The 18,077-nt window shown below is 41.8% G+C and overlaps 1 protein-coding gene across 7 annotated transcripts in view; it reads right to left on the reverse strand.

The window, feature by feature from the left end:
- Positions 1-18,077, reverse strand: part of hivep1 (HIVEP zinc finger 1) — a 182,944-nt gene that overhangs the window by 83,112 nt on the left and 81,755 nt on the right. For 5 of the 7 annotated variants that reach the window (XR_011349797.1, XM_069913386.1, XM_069913384.1 and 2 more), the window contains one exon: positions 8,288-8,371. The exons of 1 other annotated variant lie outside the window; for it this stretch is intronic. Coding sequence is in view for 5 of the 6 variants with exons in the window: in XM_069913386.1 (XP_069769487.1) it covers positions 8,288-8,371 (84 nt within the window). In the remaining variant the exon portion in view is untranslated. Of the gene's footprint in view, positions 1-8,287; positions 8,372-9,184; positions 9,472-18,077 lie in introns of those variants that run through there. One more of the 7 variants, XM_069913388.1, reaches the window with a different exon arrangement.

Consider the following 18,077-nt stretch of genomic DNA (forward strand, 5'->3'; position numbering starts at 1 on the left):
TTAGGGGCTGTTGAGGGAGCTGGAGCAGGGCGGAATCTTGGACTGAGCGGTTGGTACTGAAAAGAGATTGGAAGTGTTCTGACCATCGGTTGAGGATGGAGATCTTGTCGCTGAGGAGGACTTTGCCGTCTGAGCTGCGCAGCGGGCTTTGGACTTGGGGTGAGGGGCCGTACACAGCCTTTAGAGCCTCGTAGAAACCCCTGAAGTCGCCAATGTCCGCGCTGAGCTGTGTTCGTTTGGCGAGGCTAGTCCACCACTCATTTTGGATCTCCCGGAGTTTGCGCTGAAGATGGCTGCATGCGCGACGGAAGGCTTGTTTCTTCTCTGGACAGGACGGCTTTGTAAGGTGAGCCTGGTGGGCAGCTCGCTTCTTTGCCAGCAGCTCCTGGATTTCCTGGCTGTTTTCGTCAAACCAGTCCTTGTTTTTCCTGGAGGAGAAGCCCAGTACCTCTTCAGTGGATTGCAGTATGGTAGCCTTCAACTGATCCCAGAGGGTTTCAGGGGACGGGTCCGTGAGGCGGGTTGCAACGTCGAGCTTTGCTTTGAGGTTTGCCTGGAAGTTTCCTCTCGCTTCGTCTGACTGCAGTTTTCCAACATTGAACCTCTTTCTGGGGTGGCATACTTCTTGCATATAATATGTGTACCTTCCCTCATGTCTGTCTCAGGCTGTGCGTTCCTAATTCTCTTTTTTAGGCATACAGCACAGTAACAGGCCCTTCCGCTCATGAGCCTGTGCCCCCAAGTACACTAATTAATTTACAATCACTGAAAGTTTTTGAAGGGTTGGAGGAAACCCATGCAGAATGGAGAGAATGTACAAACTCCTTACAGACAGTGCAGGATTCAAACCCAGGTCGCTGTCACAATAATAGCATTGCACTAGCTGTTATGTTAACCATGTCACTCCTATCTAACCATGCTGCCGATCCTGAGCAGAAAGTCCTCTTTCTGATTCCCTCTAAACCTCTTACCCTAAATCTATGGCCTCTGAACTTAGATACTTCTGCACTGCCGCTAGAGTGGAGACATAGCGCTGATCCAAAGGGTTCAACCACCTGATCCTAATGCTGGCAGCTCCATACAAGCATTAAATGGCCTGTTAGAGGTACCAACGGTATTTAATTTTATTAAATGAAAATCCTGCAACCACTGGTCTGTGCCCAAGATGGCGGTGCCTGAGCTCAGCAGCTGCCACAAGAGGTTTTCCTCTCTAGGGAGCAGCACAGGGCACCAGTAATGGGGAGAACACCCCACTACTCTGCCCTCTCCCCTGAGAAGAAGCAGAGAAGAGGTGGTGATCTTGGCAGCAGACCAGAGAGGGACTCAGCAGTCAAAGTAGCCACACTGGGTGTGGGTGACTTGTGGTCTGGAGACCCGGATGGGCTGTGGGCTGCTGGAGACTAGCTCATGGGGACCAGGTATCAGAACCAGGATTTGAAAGAGTGCTGAGGGCAAGAAAGGTTTCTGAAGGGTCTCAAGCACTGAAGGCTTTCCGGATCACTTCGGAGGTTTGGGTCTGGAGCTCGGTTGCCGAAGGATCAAATAGGAGTCGATGTGGTTACAGAGACTACAGATGCATTGGAGGCGAATCCATGGACACTCAGTGACTTTGAAGGGACTCCCTTTTGCTTCTCTTTCTCTCGTACCGTAAGGGGCACTGAGCAACACTAATGGCGACTCTTTGCCTTACGGCAGGCTGAAGGCAATTTTGTGAAATATTACATGACAATAAAGGAGTTTTGAATCTTAATTGTGTACTATCAGATGGGTCTTCAGCTCCAAGGAAAACATCATCAGCCTATTCAGTCTCTCCTTATCACCGAAATGTCTCATCACAGAAACATTAGAAATCTTCTGAATACCCTCTCCAATGATCACATCCTTTTTGTGGTGCAGCAATGAGAAATGTGTATAGTACTCCAGATATGGCTTAACAAATGTTTTATAAAGTCACACCATAGCTTCCCTGTTTTTATATTGTATGATGGTAAGTATGTCTTTTTCACCATCATAATCTACCTGTGCTACTATCTTCAGGACTCCTTGAACAAGACCTTCTATTTCCAAATGCTCCCTAGGTTCTACCATTCATGTGTATGAAACCTCGTGTACCTTAATTAGTCTTTCCTAAATGCATTGCCTCACACTTACCAAGATTACATTTCGTTTGGTATCGTTCTGCCCATTTTACCAACTGACGAATCCCATTCTGCAGCCTATGACCTATCCTCTTTGCCATCAATAAATGACTGATTTTTGTGTCATCTGCAAATGTAGACATTATCCAAGACTCTCATGTAAATTACAAACATTGCACCATTATTCTCTTTAAGGCCAATTTAGGCTCCAAATTGCCAACTTGCCCTGGACGATATGGTTCTCATCTTTTGGCCTAGTCTCCTAAGAGGGACATTGTTAACTGAATAACATTCCTACCACAATGTTTAATTACTGATCTCTTATTACTTTGCCCTCCAATTATCTGTAGCATCTGCAATCTCTTCCCTTATCTCCGCTAGAAGCCTGGATTACACAAGGTGTTGCAGTGACACAAGTAGGAAAATTAGTTTGGAAATGAGATAGTAATTTGCAAGGACAATAGGAGCAAGAATTGGATTATTGAAGTGATGGATAATGACAGAAGATACGAAGGAGTAAAGACAATGCCTGAGGAAGAACATTAATATTTCTGCTAACATGGAAATTAGGAGAGGAGGAGTGATCATCAGTTTACTGGTACAGCAGCCAGGAATTAGGCACAGGATAAATTCCGAGTGGAAGTGAGGAAACGTGAGAGAAAAATACAAGTTCAGAGTTTGGGATGGTGTAAAGTTAAGATGAGCCAGTATAGGAAGGAAAAGTACAAGTGTTGGAACATAAGAGACTGCAGACATTGGAATCTAGAGCAAAAATAAACTGCTGGAGAAACTCACTCAGCAGGCCAGGCATGGAAATGGACAGATGACAGTCAGATCAAACCCTGCTCCAGGACTGAGAAAGGATAGTGAAGGTGGCAATTTTAAATGATGAAGAAAGGTTTGACCCTCAAGGAGAGAAAGGTTATTGATGAATGCTCTCAACCTGAATGAGAAAGAAGCCCATTAGCTCCTTGTACATGCTGTTGGACCTGGAAATAGAAGATACACTGGACAGGAAGCCCTATCATGATGGCTCGATATACTGTAAATGTAAACATGTATTGTTACGCCAGAATATTAGAAAATTTCTTATGGCTGCAGACAATATTGCTCATAAGAACAATTCTATTGCAGGTCAAATTTATATTTATAAAGAGATGTCATTATTGAGACCAAAAATCAAATCAGTAAAATCATACAGAAATTATCACAAAGTTTAATTTTAATTTGATCTAATTATTCATTCTCTCTCTTAATAGTCTGGATATAGCATGGGCAGGAATCCAGCGAATTCCTACGGACAGTCCTTACTGCCGTTAACATCAGCATTCAACAGCAAATGAAGCAGACATGCAAATATTGCTCTCAAAGTGTAGACAGCAGAAGTAAAATAGTTGTTCCAGAAGGCAAAGATGCACAGGATCCTTGGTGAATTGATACTCAGGATTCTGAATTGGCTGACCCATATAAAGCAGAGGGTAGTGGTGGAAGGGTGTTATTCTGGCAGGAGGTTTGTATCTGGAGGTTTTCCGCAGAGAATGGTGCTGGGACCCCTGACTTCGTTTTAAAAGTAGATGGTTTGCAGATGACTCAAGGATTGGTGGAAAATGCAGAGGGCTATCAAAATATACAGCAAAGTATAGATCAGTTGCAGATATAGGTGAAAAGCCAGATGGAGTTGTGATGTCTTGAATTTTGGGAGGTCAAATGTAAGGGGAAAGTATACAGTTAATGACAGGACCATAAGGAGCAGAGGAATGTGCAGGGGGTCCTGTACATCCAAATCCATAACTCACTGAAATTATATAGGGTGGTAAAGAAGGCATTTAGAATGCATGCCTTCATTGTTTTGGACCTTGTGTACAAGGAACTTGTGCTTTGATTAGCCCACATATATTACGTACAATTCTAGGTGCCCTCTTACAGGAAAAATATGGAAACTTTGGAAAAGATGCAGAAGAGATTTACCAGGATGCTTCTTGGATTAGAGGGTATGAGTTATGAGGAGAGGTTGGACAAACTTGTTTTTCTATCTCTGGAGCACTGGAGACTAATCAAAGTTTATGACATACATAAGGCAGATAGAATCATTTTTTCCCCAAGGTTAATTACCAGAAAGCATGTCAGGAGAGAGGAGTCAAATTTAAAGGGGATTTGGGATAATTTTTTTCTTTGATACCATGCCTATAGTGGGCTGCCAGTGGCAGTGGTGGGAGCAGATAAGATAGTGTGCATGGTTCTTTTACTTAGAGACATGAATATGCAGAGATGAATATATATGGATCACGTGCAAATGGAAGAGATTTAGTGGGATTTTCCTGGGCTGTATTGTTCTTTGTTCTATATGATCAGTAAACAAAATTTGTGGAATTTGACTGTGATAAATTGTTGGGCATTCTTGAATCAATCTGTAAAACTCTTCTCAGTGTGCTTTCCATACAACAATAAAAACTATTTTAACATTTTCACAAAAATAGCTAATATGGACCAGCCAATCTAATGAAGGCATACCATTAAAGGGCTTTGTTGTGCAAAGAGAAAATGCAGAAACATGCCCTTAATCTTCCAATTAAGTATGGCTAATGTGAAAAGTTTCCATATTTATAAAATTGCTCATTTAACATGAAAAAAAAATTCTGAACACAGCACCATTACTAATGACACACCATTCAGATTGTGAGGATGTCCCGATGTGCTTTGAATATTTTCTGAGTGAGTTTATCATCATTTACATAATAACCATGTACAAATGTGCCAAAATTCTTGCTTGTTGCATGCACAGAAACACCAACAACAATGGAATACATTAAATTTTCATAATCTGAGGTCAGTCACAATGATTTTGTGGCAAATTCTGCAGCAAGATGTGATCAAACTCAGGGATCTGGGACTCCGTTCATCCCTCTGTAACTGGATCCCTGACTTCCTCATCGGCAGATCCAAATAGTGTGGAATGGAAACATCACCTCCTCCTCACTAACCATCAATACAGGGGTACCCCAAGGCTGTGTGATTAGACCCCTGCTCTATTGCCTGTACACTCATGACTGCATGGCCAACTTTGGCTCCAATTTGATCTACAGAACATTGACAACACCTTTATCATTAACCAGCTAACTGAAAATGATGTCAGAATTCAGAATGGAGATCGATGTTAAGAGGCATCAGAACAAAGATCTTGCTCACAATGTCACCAAGGTCAAGGAGCCGGTTGTTGATTTTATGAAGGGGAGGTTAAGGGACCACACACCTCTCTGCATTGATGGAAAGGAGGTGGAGAGAGCACAACCTTCAAGTTCCTGGGAGTCCATTTTCAGAGGACCTCTCCTGGAGCTACCACATCAAGGCAACCATGAAGAAGACACACCAGCATCGCTACTTTCTAAATAGTCTGAGGAGATTTGGCATGTCGTTGAATACTCTACCAAACTTCTACAGGTGCACTGCATAAAGCAGGGCTGGCCAAACTTCCTGAAAGTAAGAGCCACATACAATAAACTTCAGATGCGTGAGAGCCACAAGACATGAAGAAATATTACAAGCATATCTTTACCCATATGTGCACATTGTTTCAAAAATGTTATAAATATTAAATACATGGACGTAATAATATTTATTCATATATGTAGTTTTAAAACTGCTAATTTGTATTAGTTTCAATAATCAAAAAGTACGCATATACAGGGAGATACCAAATATTTTCAATTTCAAGCCACGCCCACTAACACTACCTTTCTGAGCACTGGCTCATGCAATTCCTGCCTCAGCCAACATACTTCTGCAAGCCGCACATTATATATGTCCCGCGAGCCACTGCACAAGACTCCAGAAGGGAACAAACATTTCCAGGTCCATCATATGTTCTGACTTCTCATATATCTGTGAAACGAGCTACCTCTCGAAGGTGCCCAACATCAGAAAGAATGCAATCACCCTGATCATAACCTCCTCCCAATGCTACATTTGGGCAAAAGCCTGAAGACCAGCATTTCTAGGTTCAAGAAAAGTTTCTTTGCAACAGTTATCAGGGTCTTGAACCTCCTCTTGTTACAGTAATCAGGGACTACATAAAAGAGGTATCTGCACTGTTGTAAAGTATTCTTTGCACTTGGACAACTATGAATATTTATAATCTTTTTTAAAAGTCTATTGTCTATTTTTAATTTAATTACGTGTTCAATTGCAGTTGTATTTTAGTTGATTTGTAGTTGTTTCTTTTTCAACAATGTACCTATTCAGCTGTATATGAGAATGAACTTATTATCATCATTGAACATACGTAACAAAATTCTAAAAACAGGCCAATGAGACTATGTGGATTTAAGACCAGTGAGCCTGGAAGCTGACAAACCCATTGTGACACCAGTAAATCCAAAATGACAGAAATCTAAATATCCCCTTACGGACAGGAGATCAGGGAGTCTACACTCATGACTCAGGTGTGGTCTAACATGGGCTTTCTACAGCTGTAGCATAGTTTATTTCTCCTTTGACTCTCGTCTACCACTTACAATGTTTATCACTCCATATTGTAATATTAATTTCAAATCCTCATTCACATCTGAGCTGTCCTCACTGTTCAGGTACTTAAAGTGGATCAGTCATACAACTACTGTGAGAGGCCTAAGGCTGCCTTGCACACCAACAAAGTAATTTTCCAAAAAAACAGCTAAAGCTAGCTTTGTTTGAGATGTATTTAGTAATGTAAACACCAACAACCTTGCGCTCAACATTAGCAAGACCAAGGAGATGATCACGATCCGGTCCTCATCGAGTTTCAGTTGTGGAGAAGGTAAAGAACTTCAAATCCCTGGGTGTCAACATCTCCGAGGATCTGTCCTGAAGCCTCCATGTTGATGAAATCACAAGGTGGTTCTCCAGTGGCTGTACTTTGTGAGGTGTTTAGGAGATTTTGTAGGTCACTTCTCCAGCTGTACTGTGGAGAGCATTCTGGCTGGTTGCATCGCTGCCTGGTATGGAGGCACCAAATCTCAGGACAAGAAAAAATTCCAGAGGGTCGTTAACTCAGCCTACATCATCAGGCACCAGACTTCACTCCATCAACGCTTACGTGAGGCGGTGTCTTAAAAAAGCAGCTTCAATCCTCAAAGATCCCCACCACCCAGGCCATGCCCTCTTCACTCAAGGAAAAGATACAGGAGCCTAAAGAAGGTACAAGGACAGCTTCTTCCCCGCTGCCATCAGATTGTTGAGTAATTAATGAACCAAAGACACTGCCTTACTTTTCACGTAAGATGGTTAATAATAGGGGCCTCCAAAGTGGTCGATATCGACCCCCAGGGGTCGATGGGACCATCCAAGGAGTTGATAAATGCCAGGTGGTTGAAAGGGAATCAATAACGTTAGGGGGGGGGGGGGGGGGGGCGGGAGTCAATTTAAAATAGCACCTCCATACTACCCTCCCCCCCCCCCCAGGTGGTGGGGGAAGAGAGAGGCTTACCTGCCATGAACCTTCGTGTACTACTGCCACACTTCCCCCTCATTGCGCAAGTATTGTGACAAGTATTCTCATCACATTTCCCCCTCATCGTGCATGCACCAGCTGGCCACACACGGCCTGCAGACCCTGGAACGTGCATTTAACAGGTAAGTGCCCCCTCCCTTGCCCTTTCTGCCTCTTCATTTGTTCTCCATTTGAGGGTGTAGAGCCTATGCTCGAGGTAGCTGGACTGTTCCAGACATCTGGCACCCTACTCAACCCTCCCTCCGTTCAGCCTTCCCCTGTCCAGTCCTCCCCCACCATTCAACCACCTCCCTCCTCCCCCCCCCCAGCACCAGGATTCCATAGGGGTCGATGAGGGACCACATAGTCCCTGAAGGGGTCAACAGTCTAAAATGTTTGCACTATGGTGCTGCCACGAAACACCGAATTTTGTGATTGTTCATGATAATAAATTCTGATATTCTATGAACAACCCCCTTTTTGAATGATCCAGAAATTAAATTGATAGCATGTTGAATCAGCCATGACAGCATTGCCAAATAAAGCTATTCCACTTCCTTTGAACTGGAGTTCATTAACCGGAAAAAAAATAAATTAGTATATAGGAATTAAACAGATATATTCAATTGCTGGACAGAATATCCACCACTTTTATTTAATGTATCTGCATTGAACTTAAACCAACCTTTTTTTGTGCCCTCGGTGACTTGGAAATTTTTTTGTGCACTTGTAGAAACCTGCAATTCTTTTTGTGCTTCTTGGATTTTGTCTGAAAATTAAAACAAATGAATGTTGGTAAATTTTCCAATAAAATACAGTGAAAAGAAAATGCAACTCAAAAGAGAGAGATGGAGAGCCCAAAAGATAACTTTCTTTTCTGTAAACATTCAGGTTTTAAGTATCAGGGACAGTAATGACCACAGAATCCCAAAACCTGAAGAGAAGATCATGATCATTCTAAATTGCTGCAGTGCTCGAGTGGAGCAAATCCAGGATTTAGAATCAGCATCAATGCAAAAATGGCAACTCTCCTCAGGTCAGAAAAATAAATAAAACTGTGGATGCTGGAATTTGAAATGAAAACAGAAATACTGGAAGAACAGAACTGAAAAAGGTCCCTACCCTGAAATGTTCATTGGTTTTTCCCTCCACACAAATCACTGAACTGGCAGAATTCTTCCAGCATTTCAGTTATCTTCAGGTCAAGATTCAACAAGATATGGAGAACAAAGCTGGACCTGCTACCCTGTTTTGTTAGTATATGGTAGAGATCACAGGTTTGGGAGGTATTGTAGCATAGGCAAGTAATGGAGTATATTGTAAAAACATTGCAGCCAGTGTAGAAGGAAAGAATGTTTAGGGTGATGTACAAGGGTGCCAATCAAGCAGGCTGCCTCAATGACTGTTATCAGATACATTGTACAATATACATATGCACCTAAATTCTTACTTGCAGGTACTGAACAGATAATCTTCTAAAAAAATCTGCAAAACAACTAAACTACACTGTACTAAATTGAATTAGTAAAAGAAGCAATGCATACAAAAAAACAGAGATATCAAATAATAAATATTCAGTTACCCTCAGGCAAAAAAGTTGGCATTATTACAATCCTTTTGTGGTGTCAGAACAGTACATGATTAGTGTATCAAGGCGAGGTTGAAGAGGCTGATAGGTGTTGGCCAGATTTGAACCATTTCTGTTTGGTCTCATTAAGAAGAGGTGTGACCAGGATGACGGTGGCCCATTATTATGTTCAGTGCTTTCTCGAGGGAATGGATGTCTTCAATGGATGGGATGTCGGAGCCTGTGATGGACCTGGCTATGTTTGTTACCTTCTGCATTCCTGGGGAGTCAAATTCCAAAACCAGGCGATTATCCTTTCCACAGTGCATTTATAGAATTTTTATACAACACTGAATGACGTACCAAATATCCTCCGACTCCTTACAACCTAGAGGCATTTGTGTACCTTCTTTACAGTTGCCTGGATGTGCTGGCTCCAGGAGAATGCTTCTGAAATATGGACTCCCATAAACTTGAAGGTTCTAAACTTCTCCACCTCTATCCCATCAACATGAACAGGCATGCCATTCTTTGGCCTTTCCTTCCTAAAATTAACAATAAGCTTCTTTGTCTGACTGACTATGAGAGCAAGAGTGTTGTTCTGGCCAACCAGATTCTCAATCTCCATCTGTTTTCTAACTCATCTTTTCCAGTTAATCAGCCAACAACAGTAGGCATTTTCACACCCCAAGTGAGCTGTGACCTTACTTTGTCCCGAAGAAATTCCCAGGAATTCAGTACTTTCACACCATGGTCCAAATTCCTGGGAATTTAGGGGGAGCCTTGCCCCCAACCAATGAAGCTTTACACACTCATAGGAGTAAGAGTAAGGTGCCCCCCCCCAACCATCCATCAACTGCCCGCCCACTCCCTCCCCGGCCGTCCATCGGTCAGTCTGTCGCTCGCTTTCCCCCTTCTCGCTCTCCCTTGGCTGTCCTTTGGTCGCTCACCTGCCTGTTCTCTTTCCCTCTCTCCCCCACGGCTGACCACAAGTCCCTCACCCACCTGCTCCCTCTCCCTCCCTCCCCCCAGCTGTCTATTAGTCACTGACCCGCCCACTCCCTCCCGTCAGTAGGTCAGTCGCTCACCCGCTCCCTCTTCCTCCTGGCCATCTATCAGATGCCCACACCTGCTCCCTATTTTCCCCCTCCCAGCTGTCCGTCCGTCGGTCACCCGCCCGCTCCCTCCACCCCACCTCTGGCGTCCGTCCATCAGTTGCCCACCCACCCCAACACATTTCAGGGTCACTTCAGCACGTCACTAAGGTGGCACAATGTAGGATGAATGGTCAACTTTGTTTCCCATAATCCCACACTCAGCTGGAAATGCAGCTTTGTGAGGGATTATGGTTAACAAGGGCAGCCATTCATCTTGCATGGTGCTGCCGTCATGACATGTCAAAGTGGTCCGCTGTTGTAAGGCGGTAAGTATCTTTTAATTTTAATCGTCTATGTGGCATACCATGCAAGAGCTGACGTCATGAGAAAATTTCAGGGGAATCTCCATTTTACAATGCAGCGTGAAAAGGCCTGATGACATCATCAGTGAATTCGTAGACAGAACTTGGCTACACAGTTATGAGGGTACAGGGAGTAGAGTAACCCCACTGGTGTCAAACCTCTAATTCTATTGTAATTGGACACATTTAGCACGTGGAAATCAATCCATCACCTTCCTCATGTGACTTGTTGAAGGTGGAATGGTGTGAATGAGTCACTCACTGCAGGATACTCAGTCTCTCCCTTGTGCTGTAGCCACAGTATTTATGTAGCTGCCCCACTGAATTTCTAGCCAAAGGTGACCCTTAGAATATCAACAGAGAGAAATTTGGCAATAAAAGTACAATTGAAAACACAAGTATACAGTTATATTCTCTCCTGCTGGATGTGGTCATGTATGGCTCTTGCATAGTACTTCTTTAGCATTTATGTTACTTGCCCATGCCTGAATATTATCTGGGTCATGTGGCATCATTTTTGAAGGTATTATGAGTTGAAATAAACATTGTACTATCATCGAAAGAAGCAGGAATGTTGTTTTCATGGGCAGGTGAGACCAGAACCTTGTCTTTACAGAAATAAACCTCACATAGCATTGAAACAAACTCTTACTCTCATCCTGTAACCTTCTATACCATGGCATTTCAGGTGCTCATCTACATATCTCTTAAATAATTCGATCACTCCCACAGACAGGGTTTTTCAGATATCAGCTACCCTCTGGGTGATAAAAATCTTTACACATCTCCAACCCTTTAAACCAATGCCCTCTGAATATAAACATCATTGTGAAAGCAAGACAATTCTCTCATCACATCTAAGCTGCTCCATTACACAAGAACATAGGAAACAGGAACAGGAGAAGAACATGTGGCCCATTGGGTCTGCTCTGCCATACCTGTCTGTTCTCTATAACCCTTATTTTCTCTTCTATTCAAAAATGTATCTATGTCAAATACATTCAAGAGAATGAGCGGAGGAATGGGAATGGAAGGGGCACGGTTTAGTTGACGAAATTAGAGGTGGACCATGCAAAGAATAGAATTTAGCAGTTAAGTTGATGTGAATCTCAGGACCTTTTTTTTTAATAATAAAATTTAAGCCATCAAAAGGATGAAAATTGAATTTTTAAAGCAAAAAGAAGGCAGATATTAAAATGAGGCACAAGAATAAAAGAAAAACCTAAATGTAGACTCATCTAGAAGTCAGCTTTTGCTCAATAGTATCATCTTTGAAGCATATGGATTGTCCAGGCATTGCAGGCTACAAACTAAGTGGTAATAAAAAGATATTAGACTAAGTTGGAATGTGCTGGTGAGCATGAACATGGTGGATCAAAAGTCTCTGACAAATGATCCAATGTGGAAGCTCAACAGTTGAAACCCCACTGCAGAAATTTGGCATATAACTGAATTTTAACTCACTGTATAGAGTGAGCTATGAAGTCACTGATTTTTGTGTGAAATGTTAAATTATTGTCCTCTTGCTGTTTCTAATAGGTATGATGGATAACACTTATTTCAAAGCAGGACAGGAAAGATCTTTCTGTGATCTCACTAACACTTATCCCAGAACTAAAATGCATATAGTAGATAATATGATCATAGAACTAAATGGTAATTACGGAAGCTTGCTGTGACAAAAAATGCAAGAAATCAAATCAAGAGGAGGCCATTCAGCCCCTTGTCCCTGCACAATATCTTGGTTGATATTTTAATTCTTAATATCACTTCAAGCAAGTGTATTAATTCCATAGTCCTCAAGTCCCTTAACATCTGAACATCTATCTATTCCTGTCCTATATTCAGCACCTGAACCTCGACATCCTTCAAAATATTCCCAAGATTTATCAACCTCTGAATGGCCAATCTTTTATTTTGAGACTGCAGCCCTAGGTTCTGGACACCCTTATCAGAGAAAGGTCAGTTCCTCACCTATACACACAAAGTCTTTTCCAAACTTTTATCCTTCAATGAGATTACTGCTGATTCTTCTGCACTCTGAGCCAATCCTAGATCTGCTTAATCTCTCCTCTTACAACAAACCCATCTTCCAGGGTTCAGATCTAGAGAACAGTTCCTGAGTTCCCACCATCATTGGTGATTCACACAAAATGACACAGGGATCTATTCAAAAATAAATTTACTTCATCAACATCACAAAGCATGAAGATTCCATGAATGGAGTTACATTACTGTAAAAATCAAAGGAAAACTGTAAATGGTGAATTTTTTTTAAATTTTAAATTTAGGCAAACAGCACGGTAACAGGCCATTCCAGCCCATGAGCCCTGCCCCCCAAATACACCAATTAACCTACAACGCCCATACGTTTTTGAAGAGTGAGAGGAAACCGGGGCATCCAGAGGAAACCCACATAGACACTGGGAGAATGTACAAACACCAGATTCAAACATTAGTCACTGGCACTGTAGAGTTACACTAACTGTTACACCAACCATGAAATCTGACAGCTGTCCTGAAATTTGAAATAATAATGGAAAATGCTGCAAAAGCTCAGCAGATGAGGCATCATTTGCGGAAAGAGAAACATTATGGGATTTTCCAGCTTCTAACTTGTTTTTATTACATAAATACAAGTTATTTCTTTGTGACATGTAATTACAGATTGTTACATGTTACAACAGTACAGAAGTTCATTCAGTCCATGATAAGTGAAAACAGAAATGCTGGAGGCACTCAGAGGGTCTCTCAGTATCCATATGAGGTAAAGATACATTACCAATGTTTCTGGCCTAAGCACTCCATTCAGTTCATGATGTTTTTTTTATCATGTTATCTGATTAAATTGCCCATCCTTTACCCATTGCTAACCAAATGTGACATTCTGATGGTTAGTTCCTCTATAATATAAAATGCAGCCGTCTGGATTATTTTTTCGAATCAAATGACCTGTAAAATTGCACTGGAATGCTCAATCACGCAGTCCTTGAAATCCTGAAAATCTGCGAAAGAATTATAACTATTGATGCGATGCATAATTTCACAGCAGATCTAATAACAGTGGTGAATAAATATTCCAACCTGCACAAAATTTACCAAAGTCCTTATCAAAGGGATTTTTAATATCTTTGACTACTGCAGAAAAATAAATCTGGTTGAAAAAATGTGAAATATTGTTCGATAGTGAATACTGTATATTTTTACATACATCAACTGCAGCTACACTGCAGGATTTTGTGAAATGGTTAATGATGGAATTAGCAATTTAATGCCACTTGTTTATTTTGTGCATACTGGGAGGTACTTTTAGTGAAAACAGTCTAGGTTATTGGGCAACAGTTCCTGCGGATTTACCACATCAGGGAGATATCGGGAGACAAAAGGCAACAAAAAAAAATGTAAATCCAAATTAAAAGTAGAAAATGCTGTAACTGAGGAATGCACAAAGATCGGAGGCATTGTGGACAATAAGGAAGGTTTTCAAAGCTTGCAGGGGGATTTGGACCAGCCAGAAAAATGGCCTGAAAAATGGCAGATGGAATTTAATGCACTCAAGTGTGAGGTGTTTCAGTTTGGAAGGACAAACCAAGAAAGGACATACATGGTAAATGGTAGTGCACTGAGGAATGAGGTAGAACAGAGGGACCTGGGAATACAGATACATAGTTTCCTGAAAGTGCTATCTCAGGTAGATAAGGTTGGGATATTGGCTTTCATAAATCAAAGTATTGAGTATAGGAGTTGGGATGTTATGGTAAAGTTGTATAAGACATTGGTGAGGCCAAATATGCAGTATTGTGTGCAATTTTGGTCACCTAACTACAGGAAAGATGTCAGTAAGATAGAAAGAATGCAGGAAAGATTTACCAGGATGTTGCCCAGACTTCAGGAACTCAGTTACAGGGAAAGGTTAAACTGGGGAGGGCTTTTTTCCCTGGGCATAGAAGTATGAGGGGAGATTTGATAGAGGTATTTAAAATTAGGAGGGATATCAGCAAGAGTAAAGGGGAAAATTTAGGGGGAACATTAGGGAGAGCTTCTTCACAAAGTGGTGGGAGTGTGGAATGAGGCAGGCTCAATTATAACATTTAAGAAGAATTTGCATATGGAGGACTATGGACCGTGTGCAGGTCAGTGAGACGAGGTAGAAAATAGTTCAGCACAGACTGGAAGGGCCTGTTTCTGTGTTGTAATGTTCTATGTTCTAGCTTTGAGATCAACTGGGAATGAACAATAAATTTTGATTTTGTAATTGTTACATAGTCTATGAATAAATTTTAACCCCAGTGTCTGACTTCATGGATCCAGCCTGATCCAAGTATTTACCTGAGATAGCACTTTCAGGAAACTATGTATCTGTATTCCCAGGTCCCTCTGTTCTACCTCATTCCTCAGTGCACTACCATTTACCATGTATGTCCTTTCTTGGTTTGTCCTTCCAAACTGAAACACCTCACACTTGAGTGCATTAAATTCCATCTGCCATTTTTCAGGCCATTTTTCTGGCTGGTCCAAATCCCCCTGCAAGCTTTGAAAACCTTCCTTATTGTCCACAATGCCTCCGATCTTTGTGCATTCAGATCATTGTTATAGATGACAAACAACAATGGTCCCAGCTCTGATCCCTGAGACACACCACTAGTCATTGGCTTCCAGTCTGAGAAGCAATCATCCACCTCTACTCTCTAGCTTCTCCTGCATAGCCAGTGTCAAATCCAGTTCACTACCTCGCCATGAACACCAAATGTCTGAAGGTGGGACCTTGTCAAAGGTCGACAACATCCACAACCTATCCTTCATCAACATTCCTGATAACCTCCTCGAAAAAAACTCTAGTTGATGCTGAATTTACTCTTTGAGCTGTTCTCCACATGGTAAAGGTAGAGAATTTTGGCACTGCAATGATGATTCAATAATATAGCTTTGATGGACATTTGTGGACGAGGTACGATTTGGGCATCTTAAGGACACACTTAATGTCAAAAAGTGCAAACGAGCTCAATCTTGAACTAAGTTCAACCTCTCCTGCTTTAAGCCCACTTCCTAAATTTGTCTTCAGTAGAGGCCTGACCTTGGTCCCCCTTTGCTCACACCTTAATGATTTCTGTGCACGCCACGATGCTGAACTCTTCTTCTGCCATCTCTGTCTCCACGCACACTTTCACAGCCAGAATTCTCCCGCTTTAAGTCCTCTTCCTAAAGTTACTTTTTTTTTAATAAGACATACCTTGATGAAGGGCTCAAGCCAGAAGCGTTGGTTTTGCATCTTTATCTTTGCTATTTAAAGTCCCTATTTGGCCTGCTGAGATTCTCCAGCATTGTGTTTTTACTCTCACCCAAGATTTATTTTTGCTACTAAAGAGTAATAATAACACATGATGGTAAGAAATAAAGGAAACTATTTTCATGTTATAGTTCATTGCTCATATTCCTCAAAATTGGGACAATAATATTTTGCAACCAGACAGGAAAAATACCAAACAATCTCTGAACTTTAGAAAAACAATGATATGCACTTTATCTGTTCCAGATGCAAAGCGCAAATATCACAATTTTTTAGTTCATCCTGTTATTTAGGGGATTCAAACAATCAACAAAACCCATAAAACATTCCCTGTTTAATTAACTAAATTCCCCTTTGGGTAGCCAATTAATTTTCCATGCAGAAAATTGGATAGTTATTGCAAACTCAAGGTACTTCAAAACTTTCCTTTTCTTCGGGTTGACAGTCCTGTTCACAGAGTTATTGCATCAATAAAATCTATTCCTCATTAACTACTAAATTCAATAGAATGAAAATCTATTTTAAAAAGGGCACATCATTCTCAGCTAAATGAGATCACTCTCTGGAAAGACAGCCACTGTTATGAACATAATAAAAAATAGAACTTCATGGGCATAACGTTCTGGAATTGCTGATAAAAGTTAATTAACCTGGCTATTAAACAATTGTTTTAAATTTCAATTTGGTTTTGGAAATGGTAGGCTTCAAATGATTACAAAAACAAACAATTTGACTAAATCAGCTTAAATGCCTTTAAAATATCCTCTCCGAACCCTCCATTTGGAGGCATAGAGGAGCGCTGCTGCCTCACAGCTCCAGAGATTGGGGTTCAATCCTGATGTTTGGTGTAGCATGTGTTTGCTCACTCTCCATATGACTGCTTGTGCTAAGCCTGGGTGCTCTAGTTTTCTTCCAGATCCCAAAGACATATGGCGAGGTGGGTAAAATAGGCACTGTAAATTGCCAAAAAGTGTGTAAGTGACTGATACCATAGAGAACATAGAAATCTACAGCAGTTTAGGCCCACCTAATAACCTACTCTGTCTAGATTTTCCCTACTGCATAACCCTCCATTTTTCTCAGTTCCTTGTACCTATCTAATGGTAACTTAAAATATTCTATTGTACCTCTTTCCACCACCATTGATGGTAACACATTCCATCCACCTACCACTCTCTGCTAAAACAATTTGATCTCTTACATCCCCCAGTACTTACTCCCAAACACCTTAATCAGAATCAGAATTTGTTGTCATGCCATTTGTTGTTTTGCGGCAACATCACTGTGCAAACCTTCATATAAACCACCAGACAACCATAAATTTAAAAATCAGTACACGAAAAGTAAGGTAGGGTCTTTGGTTTATTGATTATTCAGGAATCTGATGGCAGCGGGGAAGAAGCTGTCCTTGTGTCACTGAGTGCTTGGCTTTAGGCTTCCTGTACCTTTTTCCTAATGGCAGCAGAGTGAAGAGGATATGACTTGGATGATGGGGGACCTTGAGGATAGAGGCTGCTTTTTTAAGACACTGCCTCTTGTAGATGTCCTCGATGGAGCGAAATCTGATGCCTGTAATGTCACAAGCCAAGTTAACAACCCTCTGGAGTTTTTCTTGTCCTGAGCATTGGCACCTCCATATCAGACAGTGATGCAACCAGTCAGAATGCTTTCCATGGTAACCTGTAGAAGTTTTCAAGAGTCTCCGGTGACATACCAGATCTCCTCAGACACCTCACAAAGTAGAGCTGCTGGCAAGATTGCTTTGTGATTGCATCGACATGGTAGCTCCAGAACAGATCCTCTGAGATGTTGATACCCAGGAATTTGAAGTTCTTGGCTCTCACTGATACTGAGCCCTCGATGAGGACTGGGTTGTGTTCCCCTGACTTCATCCTGAAGGTCACAATCACTTCCTTGGTTTTGCTAATGTTGAGCATGTAGCGGCGGCTACACTGCTCCTGCAATAACACACGCAACCAGACGGGTTGAGCTCAGTGAGCAGACTAATTTATTGCAGGCTGCTGGGCTGAACTTATACTCCCACCCCGGACCTGGCTGAGAACCGCCCTGGAGGGTGCTGACATCATCCAGGTGTCAGGTGGTCCCCAAGCGCGGGTTTCTGAGCCCCGAGCTGGAAGGAAGGGAAACCCCCAACGGCACCA

Source organism: Narcine bancroftii, chromosome 1 (genome assembly GCF_036971445.1).
Source record: "Narcine bancroftii isolate sNarBan1 chromosome 1, sNarBan1.hap1, whole genome shotgun sequence".
In the NCBI taxonomy this organism is placed as follows: domain Eukaryota; kingdom Metazoa; phylum Chordata; class Chondrichthyes; order Torpediniformes; family Narcinidae; genus Narcine; species Narcine bancroftii.